This window comes from Schistocerca serialis, chromosome 1 (assembly GCF_023864345.2).
Source record: "Schistocerca serialis cubense isolate TAMUIC-IGC-003099 chromosome 1, iqSchSeri2.2, whole genome shotgun sequence".
NCBI lineage: Eukaryota > Metazoa > Arthropoda > Insecta > Orthoptera > Acrididae > Schistocerca > Schistocerca serialis.
The window spans coordinates 89515392-89538947 of record NC_064638.1 but is presented as its reverse complement, the minus strand read 5'-3'; the positions used below and the strand labels follow the sequence as shown (position 1 = coordinate 89538947).

General features: G+C 42.7%; 1 protein-coding gene across 1 annotated transcript in view; it reads right to left on the bottom strand.

The window, feature by feature from the left end:
* The window catches only part of LOC126416679 (serine protease 53-like), a 162464-nt gene that overhangs the window by 116173 nt on the left and 22735 nt on the right, over positions 1–23556 (bottom strand). The window contains exon 3 of the mRNA XM_050084858.1: positions 7417–7541. Coding sequence (XP_049940815.1) covers positions 7417–7541 — 125 coding nt within the window. The remainder of the gene's footprint in view (positions 1–7416; positions 7542–23556) is intronic.

The window sequence follows — 23556 nt, the reverse complement described above, 5'->3', positions numbered from 1 at the left end:
ATGTAACCTTCGGCTGAATTGACATCGCGTTCAGTGATATTTGCGAACGCTACAGTATTTCCATTTCGAAGAAATACATAAGCTTCAACTAAATTGTGCAAAAGTGATGCCATGTTCAATGGAATTTGTCAGTACGGTACTGCAGTATTTTACATGTCGAAAAAAATTAACCTTCACTTGGATTGGTGCCATGGTCAAAGAAATTACATTGTGTAAATTTGCGCTATTCATCATAAAGACACGCAAACATATATATATATATATATATATATATATATATATATATATATATATATATATATATAGGGTTATTACAAATGATTGACGCGATTTCACAGCTCTACAATAACTTTATTATTTGAGATATTTTCACAATACTTTGCACACACATACAAAAACTCAAAAAGTTTTTTAGGCATTCACAAATGTCCGATATGTGCTCCTTTAGTGATTTGGCAGACATCAAGCCGATAATCAAGTTCCTCCCACACTCGGCGCAGCATGTCCCCATCAATGAGTTCGAAAGCATCGTTGATGCGAGCTCGCAGTTAGGGCACGTTTCTTGGTAGAGGAGGTTTAAACACTGAATCTTTCACATAACCCCACAGAAAGAAATCGCATGGGGTTAAGTCGGGAGAGCGTGGAGGCCATGACATGAATTGCTGATCATGATCTCCACCACGACCGATCCATCGGTTTTCGAATCTCCTGTTTAAGAAATGCCGAACATCATGATGGAAGTGCGGTGGAGCACCATCCTGTTGAAAGATGAAGTCGGCGCTGTCGGTCTCCAGTTGTGGCATGAGCCAATTTTCCAGCATGTCCAGATACACGTGTCCTGTAACGTCTTTTTCGCAGAAGAAAAAGGGGCCGTAAAATTTAAACCGTGAGATTGCACAAAACACGTTAACTTTTGGTGAATTGCGAATTTGCTGCACGAATGCGTGAGGATTCTCTACCGCCCAGATTCACACATTGTGTCTGTTCACTTCACCATTAAGAAAAAATGTTGCTTCATCACTGAAAACAAGTTTCGCACTGAACGCATCCTCTTCCATGAGCTGTTGCAACCGCGCCGAAAATTCAAAGCGTTTGATTTTGTCATCGGGTGTCAGGGCTTGTAGCAATTGTAAACGGTAAGGCTTCTGCTTTAGCCTTTTCCGTAAGATTTTCCAAACCGTCGGCTGTGGTACGTTTAGCTCCCTGCTTGCTTTATTCGTCGACTTCCGCGGGCTACGCGTGAAACTTGCCGGCACATGTTCAACCATTTCTTCGCTCACTGCAGGCCGAGCCGTTGATTTCCCCTTACAGAGGCATCCAGAAGCTTTAAACTGAGCATACCATCGCCGAATGGAGTTAGCAGTTGGTGGATCTTTGTTGAACTTCGTCCTGAAGTGTCGTTGCACTGTTATGACTGACTGATGTGAGTGCATTTTAAGCACGACATACGCTTTCTCGGCTCCTGTCGCCATTTTGTCTCACTGCGCTCTCGAGCGCTCTGGCGGCAGAAACCTGAAGTGCGGCTTCAGCCGAACAAAACTTTATGAGTTTTTCTACGTATCTGTAGTGTGTCGTGACCATATGTCAATGAATGGAGCTACAGTGAATTTATGAAATCGCTTCAATCATTTGTAATAGCCCTGTATGAAACTGAGGAAAGACATACAGTGAAGTTGGAACGCTGGAGAGAAAGAGAGAGACAGAGAGAGAGAGAGAGAGAGATTGTTACGTCGGTGCTGGGATGTTTGTTTGTGTGCCCAGGTGGCTGCTGAGGGCTGCTAGTGCTTACTTCTATGAAGGACAAACGATATAGTATATTGCAGATAACATAGGAAGGGGAAAACAAATAAAAATACTCTAAATACAGAAGATACCGTAAAAATGATTATACCCAAAGAAAGCGTAGACGATCACTTGGTTGAACTCACACATTTACATACACCGTTTAGCATAGCGTATTATGTTCACTTCAGGTATGACGAGAGACATTTAGAGTCTTGTAAAAAGAAGTCTCAAACCACTCGTGCCAATTCGCTTAGCTCCACGGGTCTGACTGTCTTTCGTCTCTAACGGAACTGTGTGCATTCAAAACATCTGTAACTCTTTTGTGGACCCAGTCACAGTTTTCCCTGAAATGTTTCAAAGATTTTACCCTTACAGCTCATCAAGTTAGACACATTGATATAAGCCGTTGAACTTTCTGATTTGGATTCGTCTCGTCGACTCCAGATGTTAGCACAACACAAAGTGTTTGTGAATTCCAGATATATTCTTGAGCTGTCTTTTACAATTACCCTGACGTAGCACATTAGGAGATCCAAACAATGCTTATTGCAGTGGATATACCAACTCTCCGGCTGGTCGTAGAAGGATTTACTTCGCACACTTGTTCTGCCCAGACGTACTGGCTGCACCACCAAAACAATGGGCGCGTAGAAACGCAGTTTCTAGTGATAACCTTTAAAGGATGTATTTCTTGGCAGCGTTTGTGTCCTGGAGTCCAGCGGACAGTATAAGTCCAGAAAATATTCTTTTTCCTCTTACGTCTCTGGTTTGACGCAACACACTGAAAGTGTGAACTGCTCCTGGCTAACTACGTTCATCTTTGAATCTGCCATAATTCCACAATATAGAAAAAATTTTAATTGGCGAGTTCTTGTCACATGTGAGCCATAATTTTGAGTACTTGGTTCTGTACACCTGGCAAGTGTCTCGGCGCTTTAGCCAGATCTTCAGTTGGGGTATACGGTTTTGCCTCTCATCAAATAGAGTTACGAAGCTTCCAGTGACTGTCTCATGACCTCACAAATTCAGAAACCTGAATGAAACAATTGTTGCAAGTAACGCGATTCTAACTTTCTCCTTATCGGCCAACAGATATCGCGCGAGTTTTCCGACATCTTGCGGAATAACTGCGACTCTCCTCACGATTTTGAACTTTTCTGTATCTTCTTTCTAGGTACAGAGATCTCCTTTAGAAAAGCCGTTTCTCTCCGTGGTCTTATATTGCTAATGATGTGGATGGACCTAATGCATTCATATCAGATAACATTGTCTCTCTTTTCTTCATAACGTAGCCAAAGATAAGACACAACCCATTTACAAACTCTTCCATTCCTTCGCTGAAACTTATGACAGGACAGAACGTAGTATGAGTTATAGAAGTTTTAAAGTTGTCTGACATATAAGGGAGCGACAGTTTGATTCAGTTAAAAACAAAACTTTTTGCTAACCAAAACACTAACTTATATTTGCGGATGTACAACACAAATTTCATTGAAGGTTCTGCCTATATATCGTGTACATCTCTAAGTCAATTTTGGGGGCAGCAGATACCGTATCTCCTAACCCGCGCCGCCCAAGACGTTGAAGTTGGCGGGTGGGGGTGGGGGGGGGGGGGGGGGGTGCCGTGTCAAGACATGAATAATTCCTAAGAGGAGCGTCTCAAACGTAACGGCTGATCAACTAGCAGACATGACCATAGTGGTCAGAATTCGCATGTGCTGTACCTCGCACAGATCGTATGCTAATTTCTCGTTGTGAGACAACGAGTTAGAATGGTTGAGAGAAGACACTCCCACCGCGTTTTAAGTACGTGACCAGAGGGATTCTTGGCAAATTTTTTTCATGCAAAGAGTATTAACAAAAATCGTTGCAATTGTGTAATACACGCGACTGAAAGCAAACATATTAAAAAATAAATAAAAAAACCAGAATCTGCAGGTTAACATAAGTTAGGAAGAAGGTGTGGTCTTTCTGTAGTTCATAGAACCTGGAATATCAACATTATCTGGATGAACATTCACAACCAATGAGCCAAAAATCTGAGATTTTGAATTCAAAATCAGAGTTCCGCCGTCCCACTAAAGAGTGAGCTCCTTTCTCCATATGAAAAACTCTGACTTCGTATTGGAGTCTCGTAAAGCATGGTGGATAACGGCAGAACGCTACCAAACCTTAGATATATCCGAACGACCTGAAATGCGGACCGCAAGATTTTTGTGCAGCCCATGATAACGAAAAGTTCTGCCACTGCCTCTAAGTACTTGGCCGTACAGTCGTGTGTCTATAAAAAATTGATACCACAAGAGATCACCTTGGAGAACTGTTCGGAATTGCGATCGTTCCAGTTGTAAATTAGTACCACAATATTTCAAATATCAGGGAATGCATTATTAGAGGTAAGACAGTCCTTAAGGCCGGTAAACCGAAATTTATTAGAATAAGTGACATTTGAAACATGTTAGCAATCGATTAGAATCAACTGAAGTATCTGAGACATACAATAAACTACCATGTGGACCGTTCAATATTCTCAGTCAAAACTAATTTTTTGTGAATAAGATAGTCGCATGAGTACACGTATCTGGACTCCCGAGTTTCTGTGCTAATTCGAAGTAGTTCTGCCTTTAAAAAGTCTTCCGGCCGCTCGTTAATCGTCATTCGGTTAGTGAGCGGTTTTACACAAACCAAGTAACGAATTAAAAACGTAGAAGACCACGTGTAACCGTGCCATGTGCCTCAACATCAACAATTTTTCATAAACCGGCTTTTGTCAGCACCTTGTGAGAGCGATTTTGAAAGAGGTATTTTGTCCCGTCTTTTCCTGTTCGGGCATATGTCAGCTTTCCCATCGATAAGGCGCTACAAAGTAACATTACTAATTTCTCTGTGGTCATGAGGACACGTGGATCTATGTGCAATTCGAAAGTCATATATCGCCTTTGTTAACTAGCAGAGATATTTAATGTAGCCACCAACAATTAGCCGTGCACATGTTTGAACGTTAAACGACATGACGAAATGTTGGTTTCTGGACCTGGATTCAAACCTAGCCCCTGTAGTTATCGCTAGCCCATGAGAGAGATTTATGCAAGTTTCAACTTGAAATGAAATGATGAAAATTTTTGTGCCGGACCAGAATACGTATGCAATGTACTCGTACTTTTGAGAGACACCTAGAGAAGTTAGCAAATTTGGCTAAAACAGTGGACCTAAATCGTTGTGGGAGGGACAAATCCTGCGAAAGAAGAGATCCGAGTTCGAATGCCAGTTTGGCACCAAAATTTTCAACATCCCAAGTTAAAATAAAATAAGAAATCAGTGCCTGTGACTTTATACGACGATTAGCTGATAAAACAGAAAAAAAAGTTATTTTAAGTTTTTGTAATGCGGGTCCACAGCCTTTTTAAATTCTTCACATGACATAATTTTCACTTCTAACTGTAAGAATTCTTAATGCGTTGTTACGGCTTTGGCTTTCGTGCTATTATGCAGCATAAGATGAGTTTAAAAATAAAATAACAATTTCCGTCTACGACTGTGTCATTCCTGATGGTAGTAGAGTCGGTGGCTGTCATTAAGGGCACGAGTAACATGATATACATTTGTACTATTCAGACTGCACGCAAATAACACACACATATTGCTGTGAGAAGCAAAGCGTATAAGACCAAATGACAACGTTACGGACAGCAACTGTCGTCTACAGCTAACTACTAAACTGCATACTTCCGACATGCCACATATCTATCGCCATGTGACAGTTCAGTGCAATTTTAGAGATGCCTTCCACAGCATTTTTTTTTCACGTAGAACAAACCGCCGATATTCAATTTAATAGCTTACAAATTAATCGGCTCTCTATGAACCGGTTAACGATCAGCGAGCTGTTGATTTCCCATCCATGCTACTGGTGTAAGCACAGAACACCAGATTATGAGAAGCGCAAGGCCCTTGTTAGGATAAGGAAGCAGAGAAAGATAGCAGCGCTCTTAGTGGCCTGGCAGTGAACTTCGAAAACAGGAAAATTGGCGTTTTTGTTAGTCTGCGTATTCTAGAAGACTCGATCAAAAACTAAGATTAACTTCTCTTAGTTGGGGTTAAAAGTCACGTAACTTTTTTAAAAAGACATCATATTTGCATTTTCACAGTAAATTATTTATTTGTAAAACCCAGTTTTGAATTTCGGCCATATAGCTATTAGCAACTGGAAATAATTTTGCTTTAACTATGTCAGAACCTAAAAAATCATCTGACATGACACAGAACCTGGCTTCATTGTATTGTGTTCCTGATTACGATTTTCCTGTGAGTTTTGCACTCTTTGAATTACATTGTAAATATGTTGCTCGTATTCTGCTTAATTTTTGGTCAGATCCGTAATATTGAATGGGATACATGATATCCTTTTTTGTTTCCTACGAAATAGAAACTGTCTCGTCGCATGTGGACTCATGTCTATTTGTTAGTACTTGTGAATCTGTCTGTGAACAGCCCGATTTAAATGTATAGTATGTTGCTCCTACTCTCCGTACCCTTCTTTTTGCATCCGTTTTTTCGTACCTTCTCGGATTTAATGAGGGACTCCAAAATTTTCATTGAAGAGGATGATTTTAGTACACTGATTTCTGCTAAAATGTATTCTTTGTAGTGTTTGTTAATAATGTATGGATACATTTACATAACTACAGTTACATTTTTATCATTGCATGGAAGAATGTTCGAGTCGCTAAGTCTACGAACATACTTATCTACCTCTATATCCATTCTCTGCAAGCCGTTGTGAAATGTATGGCACTCAGTGGCAAGAAGCAAAGCCATTAAAAATAAAATTACATAGTTTTTCCGTCACAAGATGTAATAAAGATGAATACCAATTCTGTGAAAAACTGCTAGCATAGAGTTCTCCATTAAATATGGAAAAGTTCACAACACAAATGCTAACAAAAATGAAGTAGAATACAAGCAATATATTTACAATTCTTTTAAACTGAGCAGTTCACACACGTGTCGTTAGCAGTATCAAATATACATAAGTCCACAGATGATCATGCGACAAAACTAGCTTCTGTTTTATGTGAAACAAAAGCCAATATTGAATTAATTACCCTACCCAGTATTGCAGATGGAAGCATAATATGAGTATCGTATGTACAATGGAGTTCAAAGAGTGCAATACACACAAGTAGATCGCAGATAGAACACAGTGGAATGAAACCAGCTTCTATTTTGAACTAAACCACAATAAATATTGAAGACTTTAAATTACCCTATAGTAAGATAAGATGATGGAGGAAATTTGGAAATGACTATGGGACCAAACTGCTGAGGTCATCAGTCCCTAGATTTATGCACTACTTAATCTAACTTAAACTAACTTACTAACTTACACTAAGGACAACACACGCACACCCATGCGCGAGGCGAGGGAGGACTCGAATCTCCGACGGGGGGGGGGGGGGGGGGGGAGCAGCACGAACCGTGACAAGACACCCTAAACCGCAAGGCTACTCCGCGTGGCGATGGAGGACTGATTAGCTTGCAGCGCTCCCAGTGGCCTGGCAGGGAACCAAGGTCGTGTTACCGAAAGTCCCTACGTAAGTTTCACCCATATAACAAGGCAAAGTAGTTTACCTTGCTTATGACAGCACCAGGTGCATCGGGATCCCAGTTGGCCGTGGCAGCGCCCAGCACGACGAACAGCTGGGACGGCGGCCTGCGCTCGTAGTCGGGGGCCTCGCCTTCCAGTCCGGACATGTCTGTAACAGACCCATACTGCGGCACCCACACTCTCCACACTGTTGCTGCTGCTGTCAATCTAGGACACAGCTCCTCCACTCTCTCTCCAAAACAAGTTCTATTAACAATTGCACATGACTTCTTTGAGGTGAAAAGTGCTAAATAAGGTAGTACAGATAAAAAGAACTCATGGTTTTAAGGGATCAGCCCACTAGTTCGATATTCCCTCCATGCTGAGAGTGTCAAATCAGTATTTCTAAGAGGAACGAGATGGACAGCCAAACATCTACACGTGTAGATCGGAAGCAACTTTACAGTGTGTGTTGGAAGGTAATTATGCTACCACCATCTGATTCCCCTTCTCTGTACCATTCCCGAATGACGCTTGGGAAGAGTGGTGGTCGGTAAACCTCCGCATTAGCTCTAACTCCTCGAAATTTCTCGAAAAAGTTGTGGGAGGAAGTAATATATTGCTCGACTCTTTCTGGAATGTAATCACGCAGAGTTTCAATAGTGAACTTCTCCATGATGCAGTAAGTCTCTCATGTAGCGTTTGCCGCTAGATTTTGTTCAGGATCTCCGTAACGGTCTCGCGCCGACTAAACGATTCCGTGAAGAAACACCCCGCTCTTCGTTGTGTCTTTTCAGTCCCTTGTATTAATCCAACCTGGTAATGGTCCCAGACTTACGAGTAATACTCAAGAATACGTCGAACATGTGCTATGTATGCCACTTCTTTCGTGGGTGAATTATATTTCCTTAAGATTCTTCTTATGAATAGCTGTGTTGCATCTACATTTCCAACAGTTTGTTTCAAGAGGTCATTAAACTTTATGTCGCTCCAATTGGTTACCCCTAAGTATTTGCCACCAATAGAGGATTTATTCGCCAATTTTATTTCAGTTCAGTGTCAACTGCTAGTTGATGTTTTACCCCAACTTTTCTTTAACGTTACGTGGAAAAATTAGTAAGAGAAGCCAATCTGGTAACAAATGGGCAACGAAAGAAAATATCACAGATAAACAACCGCATATACTGGCCTAAGAAAAAGGCTAGGTGTTTTCTTTGATTTAACGAAGGATTTTGACTGTGTTGACCACAAAATATTACTCCAGAAGTTGGACCATTATGGAGTAAAGGGAGTAGCTTACAATTGGTTCGCCTCTTACTTTAAGAACAGAAAGCAGAAGGTAATTCTCCGCAATATTGAGAGTGGTAGTGATGTTCAGTCCCAAGGGTCGGTGCTGGAGTCACTGCTGTTTCTTATTTATATAAATGATATGCCTTCTAGTATTACAGGTGATTCAAAAATATTTCTGTTTGTTGATGACATCAGCTTGGTAGTGAAGGATCTTGTGGGTAATATTGAAACAGTATCAAATAATGTAGTTCATGAAATAAGTTCTTGGCTTATTGAAAATAATTTGATGCTAAATCACAGTAAGACTCAGTTTTTACAGTTTCTAACTCACAATTCAACAAGAACCGATATTTTGATCAGACACAATGGGCATATTATAAGCGAGACTGAACAGTTCAAGTTCCTAGGCGTTCGGATAGATAGTAAGCTGTTGTGGAAAGCCCATGTTCGGGATCTTGTTCAGAAACTAAATGCTGCTTTATTTACCATTAGAACAGTATATGAAATAAGTGACAGTTCAACACGAAAAGTAGTCTACTTCGCATGTTTTCATACTCTTATGTCGTATGGTATTATTTTTGAGGTAATTATTCTGATTCAAAAAGGATATTTTTGGCTCAAAAACGGGCTGTTCGAGCTATATGTGGTGTAAGTTCGAGAACCTCTTGTCGACCCCTATTCAATAGTCTGGGAATTCTGACATTGCCCTCACAGTATATATTTTCTTTAATGTCGTTTGTTGTTAGCAATATTAGCTTATTCCCAAGAGTTAGCAGCTTTCACTCAGTTAAAACTAGGTAGAAATCAAATCTGCATGTGGAATACACTTCCTTGACTCTTGTGCAGAAAGGAGTGCAGTATTCTGCTACATCCATTTTCAATAACCTACCATAAGAACTCAAAAATATTAGCAGTAGCCCAAACACTTTTAAGTCTAAACTGAAGAGTTTCCTCATGGCTCACTCCTTCTACTCTGTCGAGGAGCTCCTGGAAGAGCTGAAAAATTAAGCAAATTCCAGTGTAAGAACCTTCAACATCGCAGCGCGTCAGCAATCGTTGGTTAATATATTAAAAAACTAAAAACCCGCCTCGATTGCGTAAAAAGCATCTAGTGTTAATCCAGGTTTCGGCGTAGATAACTATACCTTCTTCAGAACAACAATAAAACCCACAAGTGCCTAAGAAGACCTTTGTCAATGATTAAAAGACCACCATAGCTATACATTTATAAACGAAAAAGAAAACTAAACACAAACAGTGCATATGTACAAAGTCAAAACCACTACTTAACTTAATAGCGTACGCTCCACCTCACACCGGCCTATGTTCGATGGGCCATGACCCGCCATAAACTGCAGCTACAAATGGTCGCTCACTTCCAAGTCCGACCCGCTATCTATGCACATGCGCAAGACAAGGGAAGTTACTTGAATGCGTATGCGCATACGAATACGAGAAAGTTTATACATGGGTCGGGGCTAAATAGCCCATATATTCTCAACCGTGGATCAACGTGTATCAAAAAATGGAATGGATAGAATAAGTGACGAGCTAAATAGGAGATAAACATAAAAATAACCACACACGTTTGCTTATGCTAGGAAAGAAACATATATGAAGCTACCTATGACAACAGGAGGAACTCTTTACAAAAATACGTTTTCCGACAATATTATACCTGCAGACTCGGCCCATCCATACGCCCATAAGATGGCCTTTTTTCATTCTAATATTCATCGAGTTACAGCTATCCCTCTTGCACCAGATGCGGTAGAAACTGAACTGGTCACACTTGAGAATTTTGCTATAAATAATGGCTATAGGCCTCAGTTGGTAAGACAGATGTATAACAAGAAAATAAATAAAAATAATATTACGTCTTCCACCCTAGGGAATGCGTTAGATGACAAACAAGTGGCAACTATATCTGTCCCTTACATAGGAAATATAAGTTACAAATTGGGGCGTTTACTCAGAGCCCATAATTTCAGAGTCGCCTATTCTACTAATAATGGTTTACATAGGAATTTAATCCACTCCTTGCAGAATAAGAGCGATAAACTTTCCCAATCAGGAGTATATAAAATTACATGCGGGGATTGTCCAAAATTTTACATCGGGCAAACGGGACGAGCTCTGGGTCTCAGGTATAAAGAGCATATTCCTACTAGAAGCGGTGACGGTACTAAGGGCTCTACTTATGCGGAACACCTTGTGCAAACGGCTCATGCGCCGAGCCCTTCAGTTAATATCGAGATACTTCATACCGAGGTTAAGGGCTTAAAACTGGATGTTTTGGAAGAAATGCAGATCTTTAAGCATCTGCAACATGCTAAAGACAATATCCTTAACGACCAACTCCTACTAAGAAACAGAAAATTTTTTGAAGGTTTCGCACCTTTAATTTGTTGTTCATACTTGTAAATCTGATGATCTGGGGATTTTCACATGCGTGCGCTGATTGGCGAGCGCAGTTGGTCAAGCCGTTCATCTTCTTTCTTTTTATCCTCATTTTCCTTTTACGACGAAGGTGATTTTAGCCCGTTGAACCCCTCACGTTTTATCCCTATATCTTTATTACCATGGCGTCTTTAGATTACGTCCCCTCAGCCCTCCCCCTCCCCCCAGGATAACTACTGGCTTTAGGTGTAGTTTTTAAGAGTTCCTCCTGTTGTCATAGGTAGCTTCATATATGTTTCTTTCCTAGCATAAGCAACCGTGTGCGGTTGCTTATGCTATTTAGCCCCGACCCATGTATAAACTTTCTCGTATTCGTATGCGTATGCGCAGTCATGTAACTTCCCTTGTCTTGCGCATGTGCATTGGTAGCGGGTCGGGCTTGTAAGTGAGCGACCATCTGTAGCTGCAGTTTACGGCGGGTCATGGCCCATCGAACATAGGCCGGTGTGAGGTGGTTCAAATGGCTCTGAACACTATGGGACTTAACTGCTATGGTCATCAGTCCCCTTGAACTTATAACTACTTAAACCTAACTAACCTAAGGACATCACACACATCCATGCCCGAGGCAGGATTCGAACCTGCGACCGTAGCAGCAGTGCGGTTCCAGACTGTAGCGCCTTTAACCGCTCGGCCACTCCGGCCGGCGTGTGAGGTGGAGCGTACACTATTAAGTTAAGTAGTGGTTTTGACTTTGTACACATGTACTGTTTGTGTTTCGTTTTCTTTTTAGTTTATAAATGTATAGCTATGGTGTTCTTTTAATCATTGACAAGGTCTTCTTAGGCACTTGTGGGTTTTATTGTTGTTCAGAAGAAGGTGTAGTTATCTACGCCGAAACCTGGGTTAACACTAGGTGCTTTTTACGCAATTGAGGTGGGTTTTTGGTTTTTTTAATAAATTCCAGTGTTACATTGTTGATTTTCTTTATTTAAACTTACGACTTGTTGCTTGAATACGTTACTTATATTTCATTTTATCTGTTTCTATTATCGTACCCGTGTTCGATCCCCGCCACTGCCTAAATTTTGATAAATAATCAGCATTGGCGGCCGAAGACTTCCGACATAAGAAGTCAGCCTCATTCTGCCAACGGCCTTGTCAAAGAGGGCGGAGGAGCGGATAGAGGTTCAGGGCACTCTCTTGTACTAGGGGTGGGAAATTGCCCCTAAAGGTGGAAGAATCAGCAATGATCAACGACATGAAGATGCAGAAGGCAATGAAAACCACTGCATTAAAGACACGTAACGTGTATCCACAGGACATGTGGCCTGTAATTGAAGAAGTGTCATGATGATCTCTCCATTGGCAAAAGATTCCGGAATAGTCCCCCATTCGGATCTCCAGGAGGGGACTGCCAAGGGGGAGGTTACCATGAGAAAAATATTGAATAATCAACGAAAGGATAACGTTCTACGAGTCGGGGCGTGGAATGTCAGAAGCTTGAACGTGGTAGGGAAACTAGAAAATCTGAAAAGGAAAGTGCAAAGGCTCAATCTAGATATAGTAGGGGTCAGTGAAGTGAAGTGGAAGGAAGACAAGGATTTCTGGTCACATGAATATCGGGTAATATCAACAGCAGCAGAAAATGGTATAACAGGTGTAGGATTCGTTATGAATAGGAAGGTAGGGCAGAGGGTGTGTTACTGTGAACAGTTCAGTGACCGGGTTGTTCTAATCAGAATCGACAGCAGACCAACACCGACAACGATAGTTCAGGTATACATGCCGACGTCGCAAGCTGAAGATGAACAGATAGAGAATGTGTATGAGGATATTGAAAGGGTAATGCAGTATGTAAAGGGGGATGAAAATCTAATAGTCATGGTCGACTGGAATGCAGTTGTAGGGGAAGGAGTAGAAGAAAAGGTTGCAGGAGAATATGGGCTTGGGACAAAGAATGAAAGAGGAGAAAGACTAATTGAGTTCTGTAACAAGTTTCAGCTAGTAATAGCGAATACTCTGTTCAAGAATCACAAGAGGAGGAAGTATACTTGGAAAATGCCGAGAGATACGGGAAGATTTCAATTAGATTACATCATGGTCCGACAGAGATTCCGAAATCAGATACTGGACTGTAAGGTGTACCCAGGAGCAGGTATAGACTCAGATCACAATATAGTAGTGATGAAGAGTAGGCTGAAGTTCAAGACATTAGTCAGGAAGAATCAATACGCAGAGAAGTGGGATACGGAAGTACTAAGGAATGACTAGATACGTTTGAAGTTCTCTAACACTAAAGATACAGCAATAAGGAATAGCGCAGTAGGCAGTACAGTTGAAGAGGAATGGACATCTCTAAAAAGGGCCATCACAGAAGTTGGGAAGGAAAACATAGGTACAAAGAAGGTAGCTGCGAAGAAACCATGGATAACAGAAGAAATACTTCAATTGATTGATGAAAGGAGGAAGTACAAACATGTTCCGGAAAAATCAGGAATACAGAAATACAAGTCGCTCAGGAATGAAATAAATAGGAAGTGCGGGGAAGCTAAGACGAAATGGCTGCAGGAAAAATGTGAAGACATCGAAAAAGATATGATTGTCGGAAGGACAGACTCAGCATACAGGAAAGTCAAAACAACCTTTGGTGACATTAAAAGCAACGGGGGTAACATTAAGAGTGCAACGGGAATTCCACTGTTAAATGCAGAGGAGAGAGCAGATAGGTGGAAAGAATACATTGAAAGCCTCTATGAGGGTGAAGATTTGTCAGATGTGATAGAAGAAGGAACAGGAGTCGATTTAGAAGAGATAGGGGATCCAGTATTAGAATCGGAATTTAAAAGAGCTTTGGAGGACTTACGGTCAAATAAGGCAGAAGGGATAGATAACATTCCGCCAGAATTTCTAAAATCATTGGGGGAAGTGGCAACAAAACGACTATTCACGTTGGTGTGTAGAATATATGAGTCTGGCGACATACCATCTGACTTTCGGAAAAGCATCATCCACACAATTCCGAAGACGGCAAGAGCTGACAAGTGCGAGAATTATCGCGCAATCAGCTTAACAGCTCATGCATCGAAGCTGCTTACAAGAATAATATACAGAAGAATGGAAAAGAAAATTGAGAATGCGCTAGGTGACGATCAGTTTGGCTTTAGAAAAAGGAAAGGGACGAGAGAGGCAATTCTGACGTTACGGCTAATAATGGAAGCAAGGCTAAAGAGAAATCAAGACACTTTCATAGGATTTGTCGACCTGGAAAAAGCGTTCGACAATATAAAATGGTGCAAGCTGTTCGAGATTCTGAAAAAAGTAGGGGTAAGCTATAGGGAGAGACGGGTCATATGCAATATGTACAACAACCAAGAGGGAATAATAAGAATGGACGATCAAGAACGAAGTGCTCGTATTAAGAAGGGTGTAAGACAAGGCTGTAGCCTTTCGCCCCTACTCTTCAATCTGTACATCGAGGAAGCAATGATGGAAATAAAAGAAAGGTTCAGGAGTGGAATTAAAATACCAGGTGAAAGGATATCAATGATACGATTCGCTGATGACATTGCTATCCTGAGTGAAAGTGAAGAAGAATTAAATGATCTGCTGAACGGAATGACCAATCTAATGAGTACAACGTATGGTTTGAGAGTAAATCAGAGAAAGACGAAGGTAATGAGAAGTAGTAGAAATGAGAACAGCGAGAAACTTAACATCAGGATGGATGGTCACGAAGTCAATGAAGTTAAGGAATTCTGCTACCTAGGCAGTAAAATAACCAATGACGGACGGAGCAAGGAGGACATCAAAAGCAGACTCGCTATGGCAAAAAAGGCATTTCTGGCCAAGAGAAGTCTACTAATATCAAATACCGGCCTTAATTTGAGGAAGAAATTTCTGAGGATGTACGTCTGGAGTACAGCATTGTATGGTAGTGAAACATGGACTGTGGGAAGCCGGAACAGAAGAGAATCGAAGCATTTGAGATGTGGTGCTATAGACGAATGTTGAAAATTAGGTGGACTGATAAGGTAAGGAATGAGGAGGTTCGATGCAGAATCGGAGAGGAAAGGAATATGTGGAAAACATTGATAAGGAGAAGGGACAGGATGATAGGACATCTGCTAAGACATGAGGGAATGACTTCCATGGTACTAGAGAGAGCTGTAGAGGGCAAAAACTGTAGAGGAAGACAGAGATTGGAATACGTCAAGCAAATAATTGAGGACGTAGGTTGCAAGTGCTACTCTGAGATGAAGAGGTTAGCACAGGAAAGGAATTCGTGGCGGGCCGCATCAAACCAGTCAGTAGACTGATGACAAAAAAAAAAAACTATCGTGTTATAATTTCATGTATTGACTCGTTCCATGACCATGGAGACTTCTCCTTAATTTGGTCCCACGAACAATAAATAAATAAACAAATAAATAAAAAATGACGTACATTCAGTAGAAAATAACAATGGTGAAACTGAAACGCTTTTTAAGAATCTAAATGAAACTGCCATGAAAATAATGAAGAAAATTAATGAAAAAAGACAGAATAAATTAATATACAAAGCTAAAGAACGACTACAAAACTACGCGATGACCTTCCCATAGAAGCTACTCTTTCCAGAACACTTTCGACTTCAAATGCATTGGTTTAAATATATAGAACTGCTACAGAAGACAAATAGAATATCAAACTAGACTACGGAAAGCAAACAAAGTTTATCCTTCGCCACAAAACTTCTATCCTCCAAACTCTTGTCCAGAAAACTAAGCAGCAACATCATCAGCAGGTCAGTACTGCTGCATGCAGAGGAAGCACAGGACATGACCAAAAGTGGAGGACACCAACTATCAGTCTTAGAAAATGAACTGCACGGAAAAATCTTTGAGTCATCATTTAACCAACCAATACAAAGATCGGTTTGGAGATCCAATGGATAATTAGTTAAGCTGGCCGACCAACCTTCTGTAGTGAATATTGCCAAACCGAGACGTTTACTTTGGGTGTGCCATGTCGTCTTAATGGTCCCTGGCAGAATAATCTGTTTGGTATACAGCAAGAAGATGGAAGGCTCAAGGCCCTCTGTACAACCAAGTAGCAGGCGACAAGGTGAGGTGACCTCAGAGAGTAAAGTGTTGGGTGTCACTGAATGGAAGGAAGCTGTGTGGAATAGGAAGAATCGGAGGCAAATGATGACACTGGCGCGGGATCACCAAGTCCCAAAGAAGCCAAAAGAGTGCGAGCGAGACAACTGCCAGTCGTTGCACCAATCATAAATCGTCTGCAGGTCTTCCGACAGTTCCCTACAGTTTTGTTGCGTTGCTATCATCTTACACACAGCCGCATCGTGAGCGATGGGACGCAGCAGCTCCGAGGTAGCGATGAAGTGGGGATTTTATCCGGTACGACTATTTCACGAGTGTATCGTGAATATCAGGAATCCAGTAAAACATCAAATCTCTGACATCGCTGCGACCGGAAAAATATCCTGCAACGACGACTGAAAACAATCGTTCAACGTGACAGAGGTGCAACCCTTCCGTTAATTGCTGCAGATTTCAGTGCTTGGACATCACAAGTGTCAGCGTGCGAACCATTCAACGAAACATCATCGATATGGACTTTCGGAGCCTAAGGCCCACTCGTGTACCCTTGATGACTGCACGACACAAAGCTTTACGCATCGCCTGGGCCGTCAGCTCCGACATTAGGTCTCCTTCCAAACTGCATCGAGCGGATGGACGTGTACGCGTATGGAGACAACCTCAAGAATCCACGGAGCCTTCATATCAGTAGGAGACTGTACAAGCTGATGGAGGCTCTGTAATGGTGTGGGGCGTGTGCAGTTGGAGTGATAAGGGACGCCTGATACGTACGTAAGCATCCTGTCTGATCACCTGCATCCATTCATGCCCATTGTGCATTCCGACGGGTCGCAAGTTCGAATCCTGGCTCGGGCATGGATGTGTGTGATGTCCTTAGGTTAGTTAGGTTTAAGTAGTTCTAAGTTCTAAGGGACTGATGACTTCAGCAGTTGAGTCCCATAGCGCTCAGAGCCATTTGAACCATTCCGACGGACTTGGACAAATCCCGCAGGACAATGCGACACGCCACACGTGCATGATTGCTACAGAGTGGCTCCAGGAACACTCTTCTGAGTTTAAACACTTCCACTGGACACCAAACTTCCCAGACATGAACATTATTGACAATATCTCGGATGCATGGCAACGTGCTGTTTAGAAGAGATCTCCACCCCGTTGTACTCTTACGGATTTATGGACAGCCCTGCAGGATTCATGGTGTCATTTCCCTCCAGCACTACTTCAGACATTAGTCGAGTTCATGCCACGTCGTGTTGCGGCACTTCTGTTTGATCGGGGGGCCCTACGCGATATTAGGCAGGTGTACCAGTTTCTTTGGCTCTTCAGTTTATATACAGGATGAATCACCTTAAACTTACACCGTAAGTACTGCGTAAATGGGAAGAGCTATTCGTGTACGGTTTTCACAGAACTGATTGGTAATCAGGGGCTCGTATTGTTAGCCAGAAAAAAGATTGTAATAATATGTAGAAAGTATATTTGTTGTGCAAACGCACACCTTTTTAAATGGAACAATGCCTATTGACAGCGCCAGGAAAGCAGAGACACTAAACATGGTTTTCCGAATTTCTTTCACCAAAGAAGACGAAGTACGTGTCTTAGGGTTCGAATCAAGAACAACTACCAACGTAACTTAGAAATAGTTATCCTTGAATAGGGAAGCAACTTAAATCACTTAATAAAAGCAAGTCTTCCGGTCCAGACTGTATGCCAGTTGGGTTCCTTTCAGAATATGCTGACGCAAAATCTCCATACTTAAGAAACATATATAACCGCTCGCTGGAAGCAGATCAGTACACAAGGAATGGAAAGTCACACAGGAAATATCAATATCCAAGAAAGGCAATAGGAGTAATCCGCTAAATTAAAGGCCCATATCATTAGCGTCGATACGCAGCAGGATTGTGGAATATATATTGTGTTCGAACACTATGAATTACCTCGAAGAGAATGGTCTATTGACACATAGTCAACACTAATTTAGAAAATATGGTGGTTGTGAAACTCAACTAGTTCTCTACTCACACGAAGTGTTGATTGATATCGACAAGGCATTTCAAATGGATTCTGTATTTCTAGATTTCCAGAAGGCTTTTGACACCGTACGTCACAAACAGCTTGTAATCAAATTGCGTTTTTATGGAATATTGTCGCAGTTGTGTGACTGGTATTGCTATTTCCTGTCAGAGAGGTCGCAGTTTGTAGTATCTTACCGAAAGTAATGGAGTAAAACAGAAGTCATTTCTGGTAGTGTTATAGGCTCTCTTTTGTTCCCTATCTGTATAAACGTCATAGGGGATAATTTGAGCAGCCATCTTTGGTTGTTTGCGGATGATACTGGCGTTTATCGTCTAATAAAGTCATCAGAAGATCAAAAAGCAATTGGAAAACGATTCAGATATTCCTACGGTGCGAAGATTGGCAATTGACACCAAATAATGAAACTTTTGAGGTCATAAACATGAGTGCTAAAAGGAATCCGTCAATCTTCGGTTACATGATAAATCAATCACTTCTAAAGGCCGTAAATTCAACAAAATGCCTACGAATTACAATTACGAACAACTTAAATTGGAAATAACACATAGAAAATGTTGTGCGGAAGGGAAACCAAAGACTGTCTTTTATTGGCAGGACACTTAGAAGATGCAACAGATCTACTAAAGAGACTGCATACGCTGCGCTTGTCCGTGCTCTTTTGGAGTACTGCTGCCCCGTGTGGAATCCTTACCAGATAGGCTTAACGGAGTACATCGAGAAGTTCAGAGTAGAACAGCACATTTTGTGTTATCGAGAAATGGGGGAGAAAGTGACACGGGATTCATACAGGATATGGGCTGGACATCACTAAAACAAAGGCGTTTCTCGTTGCGACGGGATCTCACGAAATTTCAGTCACCACCTTTTCCCTCCGACCTGCTTAGGGAGAACTGGTCATCAAAATATGGTAAGGGAAATCAGAGATCGCACGGTAAGATATCTACATCTACATCTACATCTATACTCCGCGAGCCACCTTACGGTGTGTGGCGGAGGGTACTTATTGTACCACTATCTGATCCCCCCTTCCCTGTTCCATTCACGAATTGTGCGTGGGAAGAACGACTGCTTGTAAGTCTCCGTATTTGCTCTAATTTCTCGGATCTTTTCGTTGTGATCATTACGCGAGATATATGTGGGCGGTAGTAATATGTTGCCCATCTCTTCCCGGAATGTGCTCTCTCGTAATTTCGATAATAAACCTCTCCGTATTGCGTAACGCCTTTCTTGAAGTGTCCGCCACTGGAGCTTGTTCAGCATCTCCGTAACGCTCTCGCGCTGACTAAATGTCCCCATGACGAATCGCGCTGCTTTTCGCTGGATCATGTCTATCTCTTCTATTAATCCAACCTGGTAAGGGTCCCATACTGATGAGCAATACTCAAGAATCGGACGAACAAGCGTTTTGTAAGCTACTTCTTTCGTCGATGAGTCACATTTTCTTAGAATTCTTCCTATGAATCTCAACCTGGCGCCTGCTTTTCCCACTATTTGTTTTATGTGATCATTCCACTTCAGATCGCTCCGGATAGTAACTCCTAAGTATTTTACGGTCGTTACCGCTTCCAATGATTTACCACCTATGGCATAATCGTACTGGAATGGATTTCTGCCCCTATGTATGCGCATTATATTACATTTATCTACGTTTAGGGAAAGGTGCCAGCTGTCGCACCATGCATTAATCCTCTGCAGGTCCTCCTGGAGTACGTACGAGTCTTCTGATGTTGCTACTTTCTTGTAGACAACCGTGTCATCTGCAAATAGCCTCACGGAGCTACCGATGTTGTCAACTAAGTCATTTATGTATATTGTAAACAATAAAGGTCCTATCACGCTTCCCTGCGGTACTCCCGAAATTACCTCTACATCTGCAGATTTTGAACAGTTAAGAATGACATGTTGTGTTCTTTCTTCTAGGAAATCCTGAATCCAATCACAAACCTGGTCCGATATTCCGTAAGCTCGTATTTTTTTCACTAAACGTAAGTGCGGAACCGTATCAAATGCCTTCCTGAAGTCCAGGAATACGGCATCAATCTGCTCGCCAGTGTCTACGGCACTGTGAATTTCTTGGGCAAATAGGGCGAGCTGAGTTTCACATGACCTCTGTTTGCGGAATCCATGTTGGTTATGATGAAGGAGATTTGTATTATCTAAGAACGTCATAATACGAGAACACAAAACATGTTCCATTATTCTACAACAGATTGACGTAAGCGAAATAGGCCTATAATTATTCGCATCTGATTTATGACCCTTCTTGAAAATGGGAACGACCTGCGCTTTCTTCCAGTCGCTAGGTACTTTACGTTCTTCCAGCGATCTACGATAAATTGCTGATAGAAAGGGGTCAAGTTCTTTAGCATAATCACTGTAGAATCTTAAGGGTATCTCGTCTGGTCCGGATGCTTTTCCGCTACTAAGTGATAGCAGTTGTTTTTCAATTCCGATATCGTTTATTTCAATATTTTCCAAGATATAGGTGTTCGTTCTTTTCCGCGCGCTGTTCGAGAGAGTAATAACAGAGAGTTATTGTAAAGGTGGTTCGATGAATCCCCTGCCAGGCATTAAAGTGTGATTTGCAGAGTAGCCATGAACTTTTAGGTGTAGATGTAGACATTAACAAACTAAAAATAGGATAAATGAGAATGTCAGTGGTGTCTGTTGCAGGATTCTAGTGCTAGTGGTTTACGAGATATCGTATTAAGAAAAGTTTCCATACCGGCAGTTGTTTGTGCCATTCAACCTGTGTGTTGCTATGAACAATATTGTTATGTTCGCTTACCGTGTGCTTGTGGGTTCCTTGAGTGCACTGCGACTCTTGTGACAGTCCAGGTATCAGGTCGTAACCGGACAATGGTATTTACCTATGCAGAAAGAGGCGACATGGTCGTGGTGTATGGGGGAGAGTAGGAATAATGCAGTACATTCTTGTATGGTGCACGACAACCATCTCGGCAATTATTTATCAACCTCTTCAAATAGTTACTTGAATGGTGGTAACGCCTAGACAACATAACAGAAGGTAACAAGTGACGAGAGAAGAGGAGGAAATTAATGTCTTGCTGCTGTTGAAGTTGATCAGCACGTTAGCTACCGCTCAATCGCACGAGGAAGTGGCATGCATCAGGCAAATGTCCTATACGTTCTCCATCGACATAAGTTCCGTGTCTATCACATCACTCTCCATCAAGAGCTACGTGGAAACGATCACGATAATCGTGTTAACTTCTGTATATGGGCATTAAGACAGGTTACTCCCGATGTATAATGTATCTTGTTTAGTGATGAAGCCACATTTATCAATCACGGCCAGGCAAACCGCCGAAACATGCACTTTTGGTCGTTTGACAATCCCCGTTGGCTTCGTTCAAAATGTTCAAATGTGTGTGGAATCTTATGGGACTTAACTGCTAAGGTTATCAGTCCCTAAGCTTACACACTACTTAACCTAAATTATCCGAAGGACAAACACACACACCCATGCCCGAGGGATGACTCGAACATCCGCCGGGACCAGCTGCGCAGTCCATGACTGCAGCGTCTTTTAGATCGCTCGGCTAATACCGTGCCGCTTGGCTTCGTAAGGGCAATCGTCAGCGTTCATGGAGTGAAAATGTGTGGTGTGGCATAGGTCCGTTTTTCATAGATGGAACAGTGAACGCACACAAGCAACGTAGCCTCCTAACAAAACCATCTTCCTCGGATGCTAGATGTTCCATTGCAGACTGGGAGGAACCTGCTGTCCATCTCATAGTACACGAAGTACTGCAGCAGAACTTCACAACTTGCTTCCAAATTGTTGGATTGGACGCATAGGACGCCGGCCAGTTCCCCGGATTTGACGCTTGTAGACTTTTTTCTGAAGGGAAAGGTGAAAGATGCTGTCTAAAAGGACATGCCAACTACTCCCGATGATATCCAACGACGCATTACTATAGCCTGCTTGGACATCTCCGCTGAAATGCTAGCATGTGTGCAGCAGTCTAGCATGTGTGCAGCAGTCGTTTCATATCAGACTGGAAGCGTGTATTCCCACTGCTAGTGGTCAATTTGAACGCAACCTGTGATGGTCAGTTGTCTCGTTACTGCTCAGAATCCACATGACAAGTGTATGCACTTGTTCTTTAGTGTGTGCTACCACAGGTATTCTACAAGTGTCTGTGTGGGAACTTTTCAAAATACGATATCTCGTAAAATACACTCCTGGAAATGGAAAAAAGAACACATTGACACCGGTGTGTCAGACCCACCATACTTGCTCCGGACACTGCGAGAGGGCTGTACAAGCAATGATCACACGCACGGCACAGCGGACACACCAGGAACCGCGGTGTTGGCCGTCGAATGGCGCTAGCTGCGCAGCATTTGTGCACCGCCGCCGTCAGTGTCAGCCAGTTTGCCGTGGCATACGGAGCTCCATCGCAGTCTTTAACACTGGTAGCATGCCGCGACAGCGTGGACGTGAACCGTATGTGCAGTTGACGGACTTTGAGCGAGGGCGTATAGTGGGCATGCGGGAGGCCGGGTGGACGTACCGCCGAATTGCTCAACACGTGGGGCGTGAGGTCTCCACAGTACATCGATGTTGTCGCCAGTGGTCGGCGGAAGGTGCACGTGCCCGTCGACCTGGGACCGGACCGCAGCGACGCACGGATGCACGCCAAGACCGTAGGATCCTACACAGTGCCGTAGGGGACCGCACCGCCACTTCCCAGCAAATTAGGGACACTGTTGCTCCTGGGGTATCGGCGAGGACCATTCGCAACCGTCTCCATGAAGCTGGGCTACGGTCCCGCACACCGTTAGGCCGTCGTCCGCTCACGCCCCAACATCGTGCAGCCCGCCTCCAGTGGTGTCGCGACAGGCGTGAATGGAGGGACGAATGGAGACGTGTCGTCTTCAGCGATGAGAGTCGCTTCTGCCTTGGTGCCAATGATGGTCGTATGCGTGTTTGGCGCCGTGCAGGTAAGCGCCACAATCAGGACTGCATACGACCGAGGCACACAGGGCCAACACCCGGCATCATGGTGTGGGGAGCGATCTCCTACACTGGCCGTACACCACTGGTGATCGTCGAGGGGACACTGAATAGTGCACGGTACATCCAAACCGTCATCGAACCCATCGTTCTACCATTCCTAGACCGGCAAGGGAACTTGCTGTTCCAACAGGACAACGCACGTCCGCATGTATCCCGTGCCACCCAACGTGCTCTAGAAGGTGTAAGTCAAGTACCCTGGCCAGCAAGATCTCCGGATCTGTCCCCCATTGAGCATGTTTGGGACTGGATGAAGCGTCGTCTCACGCGGTCTGCACGTCCAGCACGAACGCTGGTCCAACTGAGGC